Source organism: Genypterus blacodes, unplaced genomic scaffold (genome assembly GCF_046128005.1).
Source record: "Genypterus blacodes isolate CSIRO-AG114 ecotype Tasmania unplaced genomic scaffold, CSIRO-AGI_Gbla_v1 ptg000586l_1, whole genome shotgun sequence".
In the NCBI taxonomy this organism is placed as follows: Eukaryota; Metazoa; Chordata; class Actinopteri; order Ophidiiformes; family Ophidiidae; genus Genypterus; species Genypterus blacodes.
The window spans coordinates 1-20,562 of NW_027467316.1; the positions used below are offsets into that span (position 1 = coordinate 1).

Below are 20,562 nucleotides of genomic sequence, written 5' to 3' on the forward strand. Positions count from 1 at the left end.
TCCATCACAGCCATTCAGTCCTCTGACGCACATCACCTCCCTCCCTCCCTCCCTCCCTCCCTCCCTCCCTCCCTCCCTCCCTCCCTCCCTTCCTCCCTCCTGTCAACCTCGGGCCGGTAAAGCATGCGGGGAGCAGCGGACTTCAGCCCAGGCCCTCATCTCATTGGCTGGATGTTGGCGTGAGATGAAGTCGGCTCGGAGCGAGAAAACGTTCGATGAGCCACAACGTAAACATTCAGCCTGCAGAGGCTCAGACGCATAATGAGCATTAAGAGAGGAGGGGGGCAGAGCAGGGGGACGGGGGGGCGGGGAGGCATCCATCAACCAGGGAGACACACACACACACACACACACACACACACACACACACACACACACACACAAATACATAAGCAGACCGATAAACAGAGATGAACATGTTGTGTGGTGAAAGAAACACCACCAACAAAGACTCACGCTGCTGTGTGTGTGTGTGTGTGTGTCTGTGTGTGCGCGTGTGTGTGTGTGTCTGTCTGTGTGTGCGTGTGTCTGTGTGTGCGTGTGCGTGTGTGTGTGTGCATGTGTCTTTGTGCGTGCGTGCATCTGTGTGTGTGTGTGTGTGTGTGCGTATGCGTGTGTGTGTGTGTGCTTGTGTGCTTGTGTGTAAATGTGTTTGTGTGTGTGTGTGTGTGTGTGTGTGTGTGCTTGTGTGCTTGTGTGCTTGTGTGTGAGTGTGTGTGTGTGTGTGTGTGTGTGTGTGTGTGTGTATGCTTGTGTGCTTGTGTGTGAGTGTGTGTGTGTGTGTGTGTGTGTGTGTGTGTGTGTGTGTGTGTGTGTGTGTGTGTGTGTGCGTGTGTGTGTGTCAGCCTCTAAGTATATCCTGTCCCAGAGGATTGTGGGTTTCCCTCTCTGCTCCTGGTTGCTGATGCTCTTGTTGCTGTGCAGGTTTCAGTTTGTTTCCTTTATTAGGGATTCAAACCCACAGCCTTGGTTTGGTTCGGTCTCTGCTGGACTCCAGAGGCCTGCAGCGCCGCCAGGTCTGTCTGCCTCGCCGCTCTATAAAGCCGCTCATCCTGGTTGAATTTATCGACTAATTAAGAGGCGGCGGTGAGAGGAGAAGTGTCAATCAGGTGGAGACGCAGTCGGCAGGCAGCGAGGAGGAGGATGATGATGATGATGATGATGATGATGTGAGCGGAGTTTAGACGCTATTCTCATCCTGAAAGAGCCGCATATCATTTAAAACGCACAAAGCGTGTGTGTGGGTGTGTGTGTGAGACGCTGGAGTCAAAGCAGATAAAAGAGAAGGATGACGTCGTCGTTTAGCCGTCTCCAGGGTTACACAGGTCACTTGTCTGCGGGACAGAGCCTGCGTCGTCGTGGTGACGAGCACAGGGAGGAATGATCGGCTCGTCCGCTCTAATTGTCCATCTGTCTTCATACTGATGTAATGACTCTGATAAATCCACAGTTTACCGCATTAGTCCTGTGTGTGTGTGTGTGTGTGTGTGTGTGTGTGTGTGTGTGTGTGTGTGTGTGTGTGTGTGTGTGTGTGTGTGTGTCTGTCGCGTCCAAGGTGGGTTAAAATGTGGCGGAGGGTCAGGTTACACTACTATGACTTTTTAACCACGTGTGTGTGTTTGTGTGTGTGTGTGTGTGTGTGTGTCTGTGTGTGTGTCCTCAGAGCCAGGACGGACGCTTTGAGGTGCGCGGTCACCACGGCAAGTCGGTGTTGACCATCAGCGGCGTGAAGCTGAGCGACCTGGGACGCTTCGACTGTGAGGCGCTCAGCAGGATCGGAGGCCATCAGAAGAGCATGTTCCTGGATATAGAGTGTGAGTACGTGTGTGTGTGTGTGTGTGTGTGTGTGTGTGTGTGTGTGTGTGTGTGTGTGTGTGTGTGTGTGTGTGTGTGTGTGTGTGTGTGTGTGTGTGTGCTCACTTCTAATTGTTCTTCCAACACTCTGGCTGTTTTTCCTTCTCAAGAAAACCATAATAATACAAACCCCCCCCCCCCTTCTCCCGTCGCCTTGCCAACCGGCCTGTAGCCACTCGACCACACGCCGTCTCCAGAAGGGTTAATTAGTTGGAGGATGTGATGCGTTGCTGTTGGGTGGCGGCTCCCTACTTCCCAAACAAGTGCGGCCCATTCCTCTGTGTGTGTGTGTGTGTGGGTGTGGGTGTGGGGGGGGGGGGGGGGGGGGGGGGGGGGGGGGATTCTCCTGCCTAATGAGCTCTGAAGAAGAAGATCTCTATTTTGGCCTGGGAATGATTAGGTTCATTATGTGAGCACTGCTGCTGCCTGAGTCAGAGCAACACACACACACACACACACACACACACACTCACACAGTAGTATATGTGTGTTGTTGTCATGCAGTATTCAGGCTGACATGTTGTTAGCGTGACCGCGTCCAGCCGGGGAGCAAAGATGTCGTTGTTTTACTGTAAACTTCTCTGGAGTCACAGATCACATTTGGCCCGCCCCCTCCCCCCCCACGCCGCCTCGCCCCCCCTCCCTCAGACATCCTGCGGCCGGCTGTGTGTCTGAGCCGCTGCCACCGAGCTAATGAACTCATTTGCTAAGTCGGTGCAGGCTGCGGGGGGAGAACACGTCCTCGCCTGTGACAGAGAGCCAGGCATCAATCTCTTTAATGGAATCCTGGGAGCGAGCATAAAACACCCATAATGCCTCTCCAGCTGACTGGGCCAGAGGAAGCCACGGCAACGCTCAGAGTGCTCAGGACGCTCAGGATGCTCAGGACGCTGAGACGCCGCCTGACATCGTCTATTATTGCCCAGCAACAAACTATTATGGATTTGCCCAGAGATGATCCTCATGTAGACTCCTCCCCCTCCTCGTGTAGACTCCTCCCCCTCCTCGTGTAGACTCCTCCCCCTCTCAGCAGGGGGGCAGATCCGTCCACATGCTGCTCCTCTTCTTCTCCCATCACCCATCTGTCTGTCTTCTTCCTGCAGACATTCCCAAGTTCCTGACCAACCACACCATCTTCTACTCGTGGGAGGGAAACCCGGTGAACATCAGCTGTGACGTGAAGTCCAACCCCCTGGCCTCCATGCTGTGGAGGAGAGAACGCTTCACCATCTCTGCTGAGGGGACGGCCAACACACGAGTCCACACTGCAGAGGGGAAGTCTGTGCTGGAGGTGAGGACAGGCACAACCCCCCACCACTCACACACACACGCACACACCGCACTCTCACTCACACACACTTACTCACTTACATACACTCACTCACTTACTCTCACACACACGCTCACACACACACACACTTACTCTCACACACACACACACACACACACACACACACACACACACACACACACACACTTACTCTCACACACACTCACACACACACACTTACTCTCACACACACACACTTACTCTCACACACACACTCACACACACACACACTTACTCTCACACACACACACACACACACACACACACACACACACACTTACTCTCACTCACAAACACTTACTCACTTACATACACTCACTCACTTACTCTCACACACACACACACACTCTTACTCTCACACACACTCACACACACACATTACTCTCACACACACACACTTACTCTCACACACACACACACACTTACTCTCACTCACACACACTTACTCTCACTCACACACACTTACACTCACTCACTCACACCCACTCACACACTTACTCTCGCACACTCTCACATACACACACACACACAAACAAACACACACACACACTCTTACTCTCACACACACACACACACACTCACACACTGATTTGTGCTCTTGTCCCTCAGGTGACTCCGATGTCAGACAGAGACTTTGGACGTTATAACTGCACGGCTCGTAACAACATCGGCGTGCGGTACCAGGAGTTCATCCTGGCTCAGGCCGGTGAGTGTTCGGGAACAAACGCACCTCACCTCCTCGTCACGGAAGCCCCGCCCGCCGCTCCACCGCATCTGGAGGCGTCGGCGTGACCCTGAGCGCTCCTCTAATACTAACAGCTTTATTTGCCATCCTGGGGAGATCAATCAGCACAGATCTCAGTCCCTATTCAGCCTCATCTCAGATGGAGCCGTCTGATTTACTGAACCCCTCGCTATTTACTGAAGTGCCCCTAATTTACGGGAGCGCCGGCTAATACACAATACTGAGCCCAATTATCTTTAGTGCAGATTGAATTGCTCCAGCTGAGGAGGGAAAGTAGTGAGTGAGAAGACGCTGGAAAATGTGCAGTTTGGTTTGGATCATTCATACACAGAGACACGGAGGAGGGAGGAGGGAGGAGAGGAGAGGAGGGAGGAGATGAGGAGAGGAGAGGGGCGCCTGGAAATCCACCTTAGGAGCAGAAGGCAAAGGAAAGAAGAAAGCAGCTCAAACACCTGAGAGAGAGAGAGAGAGAGAGAGAGAGAGAGAGAGAGAGAGAGAGAGAGAGAGAGAGAGAGAGAGAGAGAGAGAGAGAGAGAGAGAGAGAAGAGGCTTCACACCTGTGAAGATGAGAAGACAGCAGGTTTGAAGTGAGAGACGCTGCTGCTGCAGGAACATTTGGAGGTTTTGGAAGCTTCAAAACAAACCCAAGGACAAATTAGGACAAAGGCAGCTGAGTGATGTTCTTCCTCCTGTTCCTCCTCTTCCTCCTGTTCCTCCTGTTCCTTCTCCTCGGTCTCAAAATGAAGTAAATTATGTTAAATTGCGTCGGAGGCTGAGAGTTATTACAGCAATAATATCAGAGGAGCATTCTTTACTTTGATTAGGGCTCAGACATCCAAGCAGAGGAAGAGGAGGAGGAGGAGGAGGAGGAGGAGGAGGGGGAGGAGAGGAGAGGAGAGGAACCTGAGCTCAAGGACGCCAGGTCCTTATCATGCAGACGCCATCACATGTTGAGCGTCTGAAGTTTACCCCCAGTAACACACACGCACACACACACACACACACACACACACACACACACACACACAGGCAAGAATGTCAAGTAGAAGAAGACGCAGGAAGTCAGAATAATTCAGCACGATTTCATTTCCTACTTATTTCCTACAATCAAGTCATAACAACAGGAAGCTGGCGAACGCGGCGGTGACAGGAAGTGACAGGAAAGAGGTGTTCTATTGTGACATCGATGAAACCGTGTATGTGCGTGTGTGATGGCTTTTTAGACACAGCAGAACTGAATAAAGGGTGTTTAATTTATACCTGTTACCATGGTTACCTGAGCCCCACCTTAGGCAACAGGGAATCGTCGTTACAAATGTCTTCCTCTTTTCCTCGACGTGTCAAACTCCTCTGACAGTTCGCTGCTTGCATTCTTCATGAGTGTGAAATCTGATTGTCACATTCCAATGTCTGAACCCAAGCTCCGCCCCCTCTCCTCAGACGTCCCGTCCAGCCCGTACTCTGTGCGCCTGTCGGCCGTCTCCCAGCGTCTGGCGACCGTCACCTTCATGAAGCCCGACTCTCACGGCGGCGTGCCCATCAGCTACTACCTGGTCCAGTACAAGGAGGTGGGCTCACAGGAGTGGAGGGACGTCAAGTCACACAGCGTCCAGAGTGAGTGACAGCAGTGACAGCAGTGACATCAGTGACATCATGGCGTCCATGAAGGGAAACGGCCTGCATCCATTATAACCAGCACACATCTCCATCTCATGAAAGGAAGGTGTGTGTGTGTGTGTGTGTGTGTGTGTGTGTGTGTGTGTGTGTGTGTGTGTGTGTGTGAATGGAAGAAGCTCTCCAACATCTTGCATCTTAATGTGAAAAGTGTTCCTGTAAAGTTAAAACAGGAAATGATCACTTGAGTTCACTTTCTTACACTCTTTTTTGTTTTTTGTCTTTTGCGTCCTCTTTTTTCTCGAGCATCGCGGTCGTTCAATAAGGAGGCGAAACAGCCTGTTGCTAAGGAAACAGGAGCTCCGGTCTGAATGAAACGTCTCTCTGGTTAGACGTGATGAGGTTCACGACCCGGCCTGAAGCTACCAAACTAAAAACAACAATTAAGATTGTGCCGCGATTCCTGCAGTCAGCAGCTGAGTCACGTGACCTCAGAGCTTCAGACGCAGAGAGGCTGAGGTTTCCACGGCAAAGCGTTACCGGCGTCACGGGAACGAGCCTGAGTCTGAACTGGGACCGACTCCAACTCCTCCTGTTAGGCTTCAACACTCTAAGAATTGATTCCTGAGTCTGACAGGCAAGAGAGAGGAGGGGAGGGGGGGGGAGGAGAGGGAGGGGCGTCTTTGAAAAATGGAAGTCAGATGTGTTATAGTGGGATGATAAGCAGGTCTGACAAACCTGAAGGGCTTATCACTAATATCCCTCATTTCAGAGTCAATCACAGAGCGGCGGCCCAGTGAGCTGCATACAGAGCAGCACACACATATGGACCAAATGAGTCCTGCATGCAGATGTGTGTGTGTGTGTGTGAGTGTGTGTGTGTGTGTGTGTGTGTGTGTGATAGGGAGGAAACGCACAACATGCCCGTGTGCACAAACAAAACCCGGGTTTCAATTTGTTCCCTGTCTATTAAATTAAGCTTTTTATTCCAGCTTAGGTCTAAAATATAGGAACGAGGAGCCGGACTAATTATGTAGCCGCTACGTGCGGCGTAATTAAAATCATAGCAGCCACTTTAGTAATCCTCGGTAAAAGACATTTACAGTAGGCAGTAAAGCCTCAGTGTAATGAGTTTGCCTGGACTCGTTTCATCCCACTGCTTCTGTCCCAAATTGAAACGTCTGCTTACATCCTGGACTGGAACACGGGACAGATGCAAATGACCCGCTCTGTTTTCCCGTCCGCAGGATTAAAGAAGTACAAAGCGCCTAATAGCGTTCCAATATTTAATTTGTGCAGACTTACAAAGGATAGGAAACAAGTTTGGCCTCAAAGTCATTACGCCGCAAACTCTCACCAACTCGCACAACAGTGTTCAGTGTGTGTGCGTGTGTGTGTGTGTGAGATGAAGACGGGCCTCCTCTCTGCGTCTGACGCCTGCAGGGATGCGACCTCATCCTCGTTTGTGCGTCAGACCTCATTCCTGGCCGTCGCAGCACTGGAGAGATGAAGTATAAAGCTTTTTGCCGCAGCTTATTTGCAACCAAAAATCATGTTTACAGTGTAACGTTGAGTTGCATACAAACGATGCTCTGATTTATCCGCTGCCGCTGCAGCTGCTTGGATCCTGCCGTGAACCCAAAGCCAGACTCGCCATGAGTAAACACGACGCGTCTCTGCTGATGGATGTTTGGTTTAAATGCGTCGCAGCGTCTGAGTGGCGCCGCAGGGGTCCGGTCTCTGCACCCCGCTGAGCCGTGTTTCTGTTCTCTGCTCTCCTCTGCAGCGACGGTGGTTCTGACGGGACTGGAGCCCAACACCACCTACGAGGTCCGAGTGGCAGCCGTCAACGGGAAGGGTCAGGGGGAGTTCAGCCACACGGAGAACTTCCAGACTCTACCCATACGTGAGTCCTGTGATGTCATATCACCCATGGCAACAGCGCCTTCATCAGGACTTACACTTCTCAGTATTTGGCACGTGTTTGGGAGGCAGTGCGTTCAGTCTGGGTCCTGATTTAGCAAACTAATGTCGTAAAGCAATTTCAGCTGTGTGTGTGTGTGTGTGTGTGTGTGTGTGTGTCTGAGTCTGTGTGTGTGTGACTGAATATATAAATATGCTTCCAAAATAGATTGAATTTCCTGAAGTGAGTGTATTTGGCTGCAGCAGCTTTGGCGCTAACGTAATTAGCCGGCCTATTATTTGATTAATAGGAATCGGTGGCGCCCCAAACCCACAGCAGCCACGCCGCCGCCGCCGCCGCCGCCGCCGCCCCCCTGATTATATTTAGAACGCTTGTCAAAAACCCCCGTCGTATCTCAGCGATGTGAATCCAGATTATGGAGCAGGGAATCGGTTCTGTCAGGTTTGTGTCTCTGTATTAAACTCCTCCCACACAGCGGGGAGGGGGCGGGGTTTATGATAAGCATTCTATTTAATAAGTCCTGCAGTTTGGCACAGCAGGGGGTTGCAGTAAATCCAGGCGGTGGATGGAGGGGAAAGTGTTTCCTGCTGCTCACGGTGCTGCATCCTGCCTGTGGCCCGGGAGGATGGATGTTAGAACCAAGAGCTCATTAACAGAACCCAGTGAATAATCAGACCCAGAGTCAACTTGAGTTATAGCAGCAGGCCTGGAGTGTGGAATTAAGACGACAGCTTCAAAGCTCCTGCTGCATGTGTGCTCACCTCAGATCTCCCTCCTCTCTCACACACACACACACACACACACACACACCCTGCAGGAGAGCCCAGCCCCCCGGCGGTCCACGGGCAGAGAGGGATGGGCAAAGCGTACCGACTGGGTCTGGTCAAGCAGGACGACGGCGGGATGCCCATCGTGGAATACATCGTCAAGTACAAGACGGTGAGTGGGGCGGAGCCAAGTGATGTCCAGAGGAGCTGTGAGTGCTCCTCTGTGTGTGTGTGTGTGTGTGTGTGTGTGTGTGTGTGTGTGTGTGTGTGTGTGTGTGTGTGTGAGTGCACAGTGTGAAGTAAACACAGGAGCGAGGGTTGATGAATTCTGCATAATAGCTGCGTTTTTAGAAAGCAAATAAATCAAAGCAGCCTCTTAGTTAGAGGAATAAAATGGAACGTTCCATTCAGAGGATGTGTTGGCTTTAATTCTGGAGTGTGTAATTTGGTCTCACATGAAAACAGATTACAGGAATATTGATTTTCTTTGTGTGCCTCAGACAAAAGGCATAGGCACAGGCACAGGCACAGGCACACACACACACACACACACACACACACACACACACACACACACACTCCCCAGTAAAGTCTCTCTCTTTTCTGAGGGGTAGAAAGTGGAGAACAGATCAGTGAGGCTCAGTAAAGAGACGACAGCACACACACACACACACACACACACACACACACACACACACACACACACACACAAAAACACATGCACACGCACACACACACACACACACACACACACAAACACACATACACACACACGCACCTGGATCTACACACACACAAACACACAAGTCTTAGTCCCAGCAGGTGTAAATGCGTGTCTGAGCCATAATGTGTGTGTGTGTGTGTGTGTGTGGGTGAACCTTCTGTGTGATTGCAGTAACCTTCAGAATCCACAGGTTCTCCATTTAACTGCCTCTTCCTCCCCCTCTTCCTCTTCCTCTCCCTCTCCCTCTTCCTCCTCCTCTTCCTGTCCCTCTTCCTCCTCCTCCTCCTCCTCCTCCTCCTCTTCCTCTCCCTGCTCCCCAGGATAAGGAGGAGCAGTGGATGACCAAGCTGGTGCCGGGCGCTAACGACTTTGCCATGCTGCAGCCTCTGCAGTGGAACACGCGGTACGAGGTGGAGATCACCGCCCGCAACGTGAAGGGTCTGTCTGAGCCCACCTTCTACCAGTTCTTCATGCCTCAGAAGCCCGACATCACAGGTACACAGAGGGAGCGGCCCACCTGTGTGTGTGTGTGTGTGTGTGTGTGTGTGTGTCAGACGTTCACGCTGCAGCTTGATGTTTCATTCTGTACTTTGACACCTTTGATTTGAGATTTGACCTCTGACCTCTGACCTGCACAAGCCCAAGGTCAGAGGTGAGCCTGTATCATTGTCACCGCTCGCTGGAATCACACTGAGGTTTGATCTCTCTGAGTTTGAGACGTTGACATGTTGACTGTGGAGGAAGAAGCCTCAAAGTTTGTCTCTCAGCCGTCGATCCAGAGACGTTCCAGTCTGTTCCTTGTTACTGTGGGAAGAGCGTGGCTGCGGAGGTGGAGCCGTGTGTGTGTGTGTGTGTGTGCAGTGAGGACAGACTTCACTGATGCTCACGTTAATGGCTGAGCTGAGCAAGATGAAGAGAAGAAGAGGAGGAGAAGTGAAGAAGTAGAAGTGAGAAACTCTAACTGATCGCACAGTTCAGGACCAGAAGATGACCATGACCATGAGCCTTGAGGGTGATGATCATGACCCTTCAGGAGGATCTGTGTGTGTGTGTGTGTGTGTGTGTGTGTGTGTGTGTGTGTGTGTGTGTGTGTGTGTGTGTGTGTGTGTGTGTGTGTGTGTTATATCTCTGAAGGCCTCCAGAACCTTTTACCTTCACAAAGTCAAGTTGACTGTTCTGAGCAGAGGAGAAGCAGGAGCTGATGAAGACTCCAGACCAGGAGGGCTTCACCTGCTCCCCCATCATGAGGGCCACATGTGTGTGTGTGTGTGTGTGTGTACAGCCTGTTTCTCTGCTCATCTGTGTGTCGTCCATACTCTGATCATCTTTGTTTATGTATTCAGATCATCTCTTCCTCTTCTTTTGATCTTCGCTCGGTAATTCCCGCACAGATATCGAGTGTTGTTGAGCCGATGTTGTGCTTCTTCAGCGTTCCCGTGTCGCTCGCTGTGCGTCCTTGACTTCCTGCTGCTTAATGTTCCAGAAAGCAGAAGAAGAAGAAGAGGAACCCTGGATGTGCCTGTCTGATCTTCACCCTCAGGCCTCGCAGCCTTTTGAAGTGTGCGGCGCTCCGACGACGTTCCCGTTTCTTTCAAGCAAAGCGCAGGCGTGGCAGCGACACGGATCAACACGCGATGTTGAAAGGAGAGCGTGTTTTGTCTCCCGCCCTCTTCCTGACCGTGGCGAGCGGCAGAAAGCGCCTCTTCTTCTTCTTCTTCTGTGTGCTTGTTTTTCTCGCCGTGGCCATTTGTGCTGTTTGGGACGGAGCGTTTTCTGGAGCGTCTCGCCTCTGTCATTACCGCGCCACTTAAATGGCCTTTTGAGAGCGAGCGGCGCTTTTCAAATAGCAAACAAGCGGCGCTAACAGCAGAGCCGAGGGCGGGTCGCTGCGATTTGGCTGTCCGCTCTTGTTAGCGAGCACCAGTGCATCGTGGGAAGAGAGGGGAGAGACAAAGGGTTGTTTTTTGGGTTTGTGAGTGGGTGAGTGTGTGTGTGTGTGTGTGTGTGTGTGTGTGTGTGTGAGTGTGTGTGTGAGAACGCAGAGCTTTTCAGCATAAAATGAGCAGAGAGGAAGAGGAAGAAAGCGTGAAAGCGCCGTCACGCTGTGCTGCGATAGAAGCTACGCCGCCGCCGCCGCAGCAGCAGCCTGTGCTTTTACTTCTTGGTTTCTGGCCTGGTGATGTCTGCAGCCGTCTCCCTGAGTAACGACATCAATCTGTCACATTTGAGACGAAGGTTTTGTATGTTGCCGTGTGACACCAAAACAAATTTACTGCTTGTTTACTTTGTCTTTTTTTACTTTTAGTTCATAGATACTGAAGGAGAGAAACAGAACAACATGAGACACTGCAGCTCGCTCTCTCTCTCTCTCTCTCCCTCCCTCTCTCCCTCTCCCTCGCTCTACCTCTCTCTCCCTCCATCCTTCCCTCTCCCTCTCTCTCTTCCTTCCTCTCCCCCTCTCTCTCTCTCTCTCTCTCTCTCTCTCTCTCTCCCTCTCCCTCTCCCTCTCCCCCTCTCCCTCTCCCCCCCTCTCCCTCTCCCTCTCCCTCTCCCCCCCTCTCCTTCCCTCCCTCCCTCCCTCCCTCGCCCTCTCTCTCCCTCCCTCCCTCTCTCTCTCTCTCTCTCTCTCCCTCCCTCGCCCTCTCTCTCCCTCCCTCCCTCTCTCTCTCTCTCTCTCTCTCCCTCTCTCCCTCTCTCTCTCCCTCTCTCCCTCTCTCTCTCTCTCCCTCTCCCTCTCCCTCTCCCTCTCCCTCTCCCCCTCTCCCTCTCTCTCTCTCTGTGTTCTCTGTATATCTCCTTTCTTCTGTCGCTCACCAACCAATTTCTCCCTTCAATCCCGTCTCTATGTATTATGCATTTGCCGAGGATTGAATTGGCGCTCTTCACCTCCTTCACCTCCTCCCCCTCCTCCTCCTCTTCCTCGTCTTCCTTTCACGTCCTTATTTTAGTTTCTCCTCTTCCGCTCACAGAAGGTTCTTCATCAGAAATGCCATTGATTACTCACTGCCCTCACTTGGTTTTCAATTTACTCCTCTTCCTCCCAGCGTTTCTTTCTAATCAAAGTGCTTCTTCTCTTTCTTCGTCCCTATTAAATCACTCTAAAGTCACTCTGCCCTTCCACAATTACAGCTTCTTCCTCTCTAACTCATTTGCCGTTTTCTTTACCTCCGTGTCCCAGACTGCCTGACTCACAGACGTTTGCTTTCTTTACCAAATATTCATGTGTGCGTGCCGTTACCATGGCAGCGTCTTTAGTTTCCCCCCCCCCCCCCGCTCTGACTCGCTGTAATGCAGCAGAGAAGCCGCCGCCGCCGCCGCCTCAGAGTTTGAATCCCAGTTAAGCACTGGAAGCTTCTGCTGGGAGCCGCACACACACACACACACTTTAGATCTAAATGTCTTCTTTCACAGCTGTCAGTCACTCAGATCCACTTCCTCCTTCGTCTACAGAATGAACCAACAGCTCTTATATAGCGACGTGATGAAGAAGACACAGAATGATGTTGAAGATGAGTCCTGAGTCTCAGAGCCATCTGCGTGTAAACATTAGAATCCTCCTCCTGCGTCTGACTGTCTGCCGTCGCTTCAGTCTCAGATCTCTCCAGCGGGGGCCAGGGGCCAGCAGGTGAACGGGTTTGTGTCGGCGGTGAGAGTGTAACGGTCTTTGTCCTTCGGTGCTTCGGGCTTCTCTTCTTCCATTTGGACTCTGGAGTGTTTGTGTTCACAGTGGGAGCTTTTAGCAGCCCTGTGGTATCTGTGCCATTTAGAGAAACACTCCAGACAGACGGACGCACTTACTCCGCCTCGCCCGCCTGGTTTTCTTGTTTATTCCTTTTCTTTTCAGGCTGTATTTTCTGAGCTTTGACATCAATACTGAGATTATGGAGAAGTTCTTGTTGTTGTCGTTGTTGTGAAGTCTCTTTGGACGAGCGTCTCTGCCTGCAGACGCGTCAGGAGAAACCCCTGCGCCTCACGTCTGCTAATGATCATGTTTATCCCCCCACAGATTAGCACCTTGCTAGCTTGGCCGATCGATGAGAGGACCCGTCCGCTCGTTATTAATCAAGTCACTTTCCCCTCAGATCCCATCGGGGGACGGTCGATCACTCCTGAGCCTTAATGAGTTTGCATTGTCACAGTCAGATGTGTATGGATGGCTTCAGACGGGCGAGCATCGGGCGCAACACTGCTAATGACCCTGCATGTCAACCATCCATCAGGAGGAGTCAGTCAACGTGTTAATAGAGCAGAGAAATGAGAATGAATGAGCTCTGACTTTAAAGAAGAAAGAGAAAGTTTGCTGGATGATCTCATTAGAGTTAGCATGATGTCGCTGAGAGATGAGGTCATGTGTTGTTTCAGTGTTGACGTGGAGACAAGAAGAATTCACTCAGTCAGTAGTTTGGTAACACAAGGAGAAACAAACTCAGACTTTGATTTTAGCCAAAGTTGTAAACAAACAAAGCACTTTATGGCTTTAATGGAAGTTTGTGCGTTTGTTATCGTAGCTTGGCGTGCGTCCCTGGATGTTAGACGTGTAGCAGCTAAATGAGCGGCGATGGCGGTGCGACAGCAGAGTGAAGTGTCCGTCACAGAGGCCTCAGCTGGGCTCTGATCCTCAGGTCCAGGTCTTCTCGGGTCAGAGCAGACCGGGGCGTCCTCAGGGATCCACTCTCACTCCTCCTGAGGGCCGACAGGTGTTCATGCTAAGCACAGCAGCACAGCGCCGGCCTGTGATTGAGTCAAAACCACAACAGCCGCACAAACACAGAAAAGGCTCCTTTTGATCCAAACCCCATAAAGGCAGCTTGCTCTGGACGCTCTGTCTCTGGATGTGCTGCCTAATGGACCTCCAGCAGCAGCAGGGCGTAAAGTGGGGACAGACGCTGGACAGCTTTATAGATGCTGGGCGACAGCAGAGTCAAAATGTCATCACGGAAGCTTCAGGCGTACGCACTCAGTGAGGACGGCGGTGCAGCGTGACAGCTGATATGTTAAAGAGTGAAGAAGAAGAAGAGGGGCAGCAGAAATGGAGTTTGGGGGCGTTTGGTCGCTGGTTTACTGTGTTTCACCACACGGACATCTTTGTTTGTGTTCTGGAGTGAAAAACACCTGAAGCTCCACTTCTGTAAATGAGTGAGATGAAGGTGATGGAAAGGATGGAGATGGTGGAGATGATGTCACCTCCTGTGGTCTTTGGGCTTCACAGGCTCCATTTTGAGTCTGGATGGCGTCTGTTGTTCATGTCTGTCTCCTTGGTCTTCATCAGTCCAGCTGGTCCTCAGTGGAGCTCCCAGCAGACACAGTGTGTGTGTGTGTGTGTGTGTGTGTGTGTGTGTGTGCGTGCGTGTGTGTGTGTGTGTGTGTGTGTGTAGATCCAAACCCTCCACATCTCCCAGAGAAGCAAACCTGTGAGCCTGTAGACCTGCAGCTTGACTCCATCATGGCCTCGTTCATCTGTGTGTGTGTGTCTGTGTGTGTCTGTGTGTGTCTGTGTGTGATGTTACACACATGTGTGCTGTTTGTGTTGCTGAAGTCTCTTTTTTCTCCCCTTAGATAAACATTCAACTCAGCAAATTAATGGTAAAGTAGATTTTTTTCCCTCCAAATTACAAATTTAATTACTGAATGTTTAGCAACTGAGACTGGATTTACACTTTATGTTCCACTTTATGTTCCATTATACTGCTCTGGCATCACTCACTGTAATCTGCTCAAGACCTCCAACTGAGCCTGTGTGTGTGTGTGTGTGTGTGTGTGTGTGTGTGTGTGTGTGTGTGTGTGTGTGTGTGTGTGTGTGTGTGTGTGGGTGTGAGTGTGTGTGTGCGTGTGTGTGTTGGCAGTTTACAGTCTGCAGATCTGCACTTTGTCTTTTATTACGCTCACGTTCGCTAAAGTGGAAGATATTCTACTCGGAGGCAAACTGAGGCTGAACTGAGTCGGACTGAGGCTGAGTTAATGTCTTGTTTTGCCCTGAAGAATAATCAGAAATCTATTCTATAAGTTGTTGACCTATAGAGCTTATTGGCGGCGGTGCGTTGCAGGAAATGAGTCGTGATGCCTTCAAGCAAACTGCAGAGAAGTGAAATGAATGAATGTGCTTGAGTCTTTTTGGGTTCACGTGCCAGAAAGTGAGCCATCCTTTAAATACCTCCTCGTGTTCCAGACGTGGTTTTGCTTGTTGGAAGACAGTTTGGCTCCAAACCTGGGAACAGTTTGACTCACAGCCACTGTCTTATTTGCCACCACTGTTTGTGTTTTGCTTGTTTGGCAAATTTAAAAACTGAGCTTTTAATCCTTCTGGCAGAGATCCGACTGTTCTTCATCAAACAGCTTCAACCTTCAAATGTCTGCTTAGTGCAAAGCCTCATGTTCTCACGCTCCACAGAGAGACCAGCTCACACACACTCTACACACACACACACACTCTACACACAGAGCTGACACACGCACACGTGAGGCCTTCAAGGACAACATGTAGAGAATCAGAGAATAGAGCGTCAGCAGACAGAGGGAGAGCTACCTTTGTGTCATTCCATTATAAACCAATGAATGAATGAAGCCGTCTTAGTTTGGCATTGGTTGCATATTTCCCCACTTCTGTCACATTTATAGGATTGAGTTTAATATAGAGGGGACAGAGCAACATGACGCTGCTCTATCCACCTCGTACAGGCTGACTGTGAAGTGAACGCCGCTTGGCAGAGGGGAGGAGAGAGCGTCAGGATAGAGGGGCTGAGAGAGCGTCAGGATGGAGGAGCTGAGAGAGCGTCAGGATAGAGGAGCTGAGAGAGCATCAGGATGGAGGAGCTGAAAAAGCGTCAGGATAGAGGAGCTGAGAGAGCGTCAGGATAGAGTAGCTGAGAGAGCGTCAGGATGGAGGAGCTGAGAGAGCGTCAGGATAGAGTAGCTGAGAGAGCGTCAGGATAGAGTAGCTGAGAGAGCATCAGGATAGAGGAGCTGAGAGAGCGTCAGGATGGAGGGGCTGAGAGAGCGTCAGGATGGAGGGGCTGAGAGAGCGTCAGGATGGAGGAGCTGAGAGAGCGTCAGGATGGAGGAGCTGAGAGAGCGTCAGGATAGAGGAGCTGAGAGAGCGTCAGGATAGAGGAGCTGAGAGAGCGTCAGGATGGAGGAGCTGAGAGAGCGTCAGGATGGAGGGGCTGAGAGAGCGTCAGGTGGTAGGACAGATCAGTATTCAGCTCCTCCTCCTCCTCCTCCTCCATGGAGCCATGGGGGCCATGTTGTTTACCCGTCTGCTATCTGCTGCTTCAGCCAAATGAACTCAGATAAACTCTCAAATAGGTGAGATACAAAACCGTAGCCCGCGGCGACGAGAGAGTATTGATCCAATCTGCTGCCTTCAAATCCCACAATCCCCCCCCACACACACACACACACACACACACACACACCCTTCCCCCCACCACCGCCGCGGAAAACACAAAGTGCTTTTAATTAGACTTGAAACCAGCTCCTCTCTCTCTCTGTCTCTCTGTCTCTCCGTCAGTCTGTCTTTCTCCATCTCTCTCCTTCTCACTCTCCCTACTTCTCACTCTCTCTCTGTCTCTCTCTCTCTCTCTCTCCAGACATCTCTGCGTCTGTCGCTCTCCCTCTCTCTGTCTCACTCTCTCTGTCTCTCTCTCACTCTCTGTCTCTCTCCTTCTCACTCTCTCCGTCTCTTTCTCTCTCCTTCTCACTCTCTCTGTCTCTCTCCCCCCCTCTCTCTCTCCCTCTCTCTCTGAGATCATGGCGGGTCTTGTCTCTTTCTCACCGTCTATTGAAAGTCGACTTCTTAATTTCTCTCTGACCGTTTCCTGACCCAGTTGGACCTCCAGCTGCTGACATCCCACAGTGTGGATGTTCAGTTTGCTGGACCACCAGCCCCCCCCCCCCCCCCCCCCCCCCTGACTCCTGAACGCCTCCTGTTGAAACCGCCGCCCTACATACTCTACGGTGCTTCATGCTGACGGCTGCACTTTGTTTCCCACCTCAGTCTTTTTCCTGCTGCGAGCTACAAAACCAGATGAACCTCAGAGCACAGAGGGGCTGAGGTCTCGGTCCTGATGCTGCTGCCCGGTCCAGGTTCCTGCCTCAGCCTATCAGAGGTCTGGACCTGTGTGGCTGCAGGCGTCCACACACACACACACACACACACACACACACACACACACACACGCACACACACACTGATGTCTGGCAGAGAGGGGGAAAGTAAAACCTGCACTCTTCTTTACCTTGGAATCAACTTTGATGTTTCCATCAAACCGCTCCGGCCCGTCGCTGCTCCTCATGTCAGCAGCGCCGCCTCCCTCCCTCCCTCCTTCATCACGTCGCCTCCTTCACTTCATCAAAGAAGCACAAATACGTGGTGTGACTTTAAAAGAGCTATGATGTCATTACAATTAGCTTCTAGCCTGTTTCTTCAGAGATGAGCTGTGATTCCTGACCTTGGTCTGGTCTGTGCTGTGTGGTCTGGGTCGAGTGCTGCAGGCCTCCTGCTCTCAAGTCCCCACTGCTCCTCTCCACGGAGCGTATATTGGAAAACTTTGGAATTGATTTGTTTTGGGGGGAGATCTGGTGGACTCGCGCAAATAACAGAACTCCTCCGCCGAGGATTGCTCGGAGAGAGGAGAAGTCGTGGATTAGGACTTATCTGTGCTGGAACCTATCCAAGCGTCCGGCTCCAGAGGAATCCATTGACCTTGGGGTCGATTTTGAAAGTAGCCACAGCCAAAAGTTTTGATGTGCGTGTGAGTTTGTTACAGCTTCATAGTTGAGTTACTTCTCCCTCACTGAGCCCTCGACCTGTGGATGCAGGAGAGCGACCTGTGGCCCTGGTTCAAGCACGCACCTGACCTGGAGCAGGACCTCAGACCTTCACCAGCAGCAGATCTACTGCAGCTCAGCCTGACCTCCATCTGTCTCTATGTAACCACTGTATGAAGGCTTTCTCACAGTGTTTTCTCCTTCCTGTTTGTGCCTTAGCAGAATCCCTGTTCAGCGGCCTGGGACTGGGGGCGGTGGTGGGCCTGGGCCTGGGAGCGCTGCTGCTGCTCCTGGTGCTGGTGGACATCAGCTGCTTCTTCCTGCGGCACTGCGGCCTGCTGATGTGCATCACGCGCACGCTGTGCAGCAAGAAGACGGCCACCAGCAGCAAAGGCAAAGAGATGGAGGAGGGAAAAGCCGCCTACCTGTGAGCACAACACGCCTCCTACATGTCTGTCATCAGCTCATCAACACTCTGTCACCCTCACTCACCACAAACAGAGACAGACAGCAGACAAACCTGTCAATCTATACTGCAGTTATTACACAACACATACTCTACTAACTCATCAATATATTAACCCTTCATTTCAGCCTTAGATGCATCGTTTTTCAGCTTTGGTTCAGCGACTCCTCTGGAATCTATTAGCTCCTCATCATCTCTGTTCCATGTGCAGCATGAACACCTCATTAGCATGCAGTGTGTGTGTGTGTGTGTGTGTGTGTGTGTGTGTGTGTGGTGTGTGTGTGTGTGTGTGTGTGTGTGTGTGTGTGATGCAGAATGTTTGCAGACCGAGGTTTTGTCAGGTAGCACAGCTGCGGTGTGATTCACCGGCCTCAGCGGCGCCATCTCTGCCCGTCAGTGTGCCAGAGCAGTGTCTGCTGGAGAGAGAGAGAGAGAGAGAGAGAGAGAGAGAGAGAGAGAGAGAGAGAGAGAGAGAGACAGACAGACAGACAGACAGAGACAAGGACAGAGAGAGACAGAGAGGGTGGGGGGGGTGTTTGGGGGTTTGCTGAGTCACTAAGTTCACAGCGCTGGAAGGCTTGAGTGACTTCCTGCCCAGACTGCGTTCACAATCTGCCTCCACTTTATGCTAAAGCACAGAAGCGTTTGCACTCAGTTGGCGTCGGCGTGCTCCTGTTGTGTTACAGCACTTTTCATGGCACCCGCACAGACAATAACAATAACTGCAGTAAAGTTTATAATTTAGCGGCGTGATGTTGCAGAGACGGAAGCTCAATAAACATGCATCTAATCATCTACAGCACATAAAGAGCAGCCGGCTGTGCAGAGCCGTCCAGCAGAGCGCCGGCGTTACTGCGGCAACACAAGGGACCGAGGCAAAGAAGACATCAGAGAGGAAGTGAACCAAGGCTGAACCAAGCATCTGTTTCAGGGTTTCACTCCAATCTAAAGCCTGTAAGTCCAACAGAGGCCACAGGAAGTGAGGAGCTCTCACTCTCTCCTACCTTCAAGTGTGAGACACAAAGCATTGTGGGCCGGTGTGTTCACCTGGAGACGCCGTTTAAAGCACAGTAGGGGGGGGGGGGGGGGGGGCAGCCAAGTGCACATCACAGCGGGTGCGGGTTCAACTCCAAGGCAGAGCTGCTGGCGCCTGAGGATGATGGAGGGAAGGAGTGAGGGCGACGCTCTGTCATGAGTCTGTGGAGCCGTGCAGAGATGAATGGAGACGGGCTGAGAGGGAGAGACAGGAGAGAGACAGACAGCTATCGGGGCCTCTGGTGGCGTTTGAGACGGACGCTCAGGTTTCAGGTCGTAGCGGGGAGTTCAGGCGGAGGTCAGAGGTCAGGGGGCACAGAGCAAAGAAAGCTGTGTGATTGGAATGAGGTGTTGACTGTGATTGAAGGTTTTGTTGGGTCACAGAAGAGTCTTAGATTTGGAATCAGGCTGCAGCACAGTGAGGTTTGGGTGGTTCTCACTCTCTAAATGCTCCTCAGCTGCATGTTCACACACTCAGAGGAGGAACAGGCTCCATGTTCACCTGTCAGAGAGCCCGATGAGGAGGAGAGGGAGTTGATTGTTGATTAGATACGACGACTATACTGCAATAACATAGTTTATTATGCAAGAGGAGCGTTGTCCCTCTCCGGTCTTTAAGGTAAAGAGAAGCAGATCCATGTAATTAGGAGGAGGAAGAGCAGCTTCATCATGCAGCGTTTAGCAGAGCAGACACAGGAGGAGCTGCAGACTGAAGCTCTAGATTGGCTGCAGCAGGTGTCTGACATTCAGTCAAGACGCTCTTACCTGCAGAGCAAACACACGGCTGAGTGTCTTGAGTGGGATAACAGGCTCTGGAGTGAACACAGCTGAGGGGGGAGAAGGGGAGGGGGCAGGGGGAGAGGGGGGAGAAGGGGAGGGGGGAGAGAAGGGGAGGGGGAGGTGAAACTGTCCTCCACTCATTAGAAGCTCCAGGATAAAAGTGTCAGATGAGAACAAAGCTGAGAATATGAATGCAAATGTAAAGTTTGGGATAAGAATGTAAACAAACGGCCCTGGAGAATGGGGATCAGGCTCCGTGTGTGTGTGTGTGTGTGTGTGTGTGTGTGTGTGTGTGTGTGTGTGTGTGTGTGTGTGTGTGTGTGTGTGTGCGCCTTGATGCTCTGCATGGACGCTCTCTCGCTTAATTAACGTCAGACGGAGGAAAGTCGCCCCTCGCTGTGCTTTGTTGTCACTTATAGATTACAAACACGCATCTGCATGCAACTATAATACTCACACACACACACACACACACACACACACACACAGACTCACACTCATGCAGACACACACACCGCGCTCTCACAACACAACATAATAAAAGAGGCTTGTCAAGG

General features: G+C 51.5%; 1 protein-coding gene across 1 annotated transcript; it reads left to right on the forward strand.

The window, feature by feature from the left end:
* Positions 1 to 1,663: 1,663 nt before the first annotated feature.
* LOC142990541 (neural cell adhesion molecule 2-like) lies at positions 1,664 to 18,155 on the forward strand (the record flags this gene model as incomplete). Its single annotated transcript, XM_076140351.1, has 8 exons — positions 1,664 to 1,814; positions 2,958 to 3,145; positions 3,794 to 3,890; positions 5,370 to 5,543; positions 7,330 to 7,449; positions 8,285 to 8,406; positions 9,279 to 9,453; positions 17,944 to 18,155. Coding segments are annotated over 8 exons (1,239 nt in total), but the record flags the coding sequence as incomplete, so codon positions are not given.
* Between the last annotated feature and the right edge of the window lie 2,407 nt (positions 18,156 to 20,562).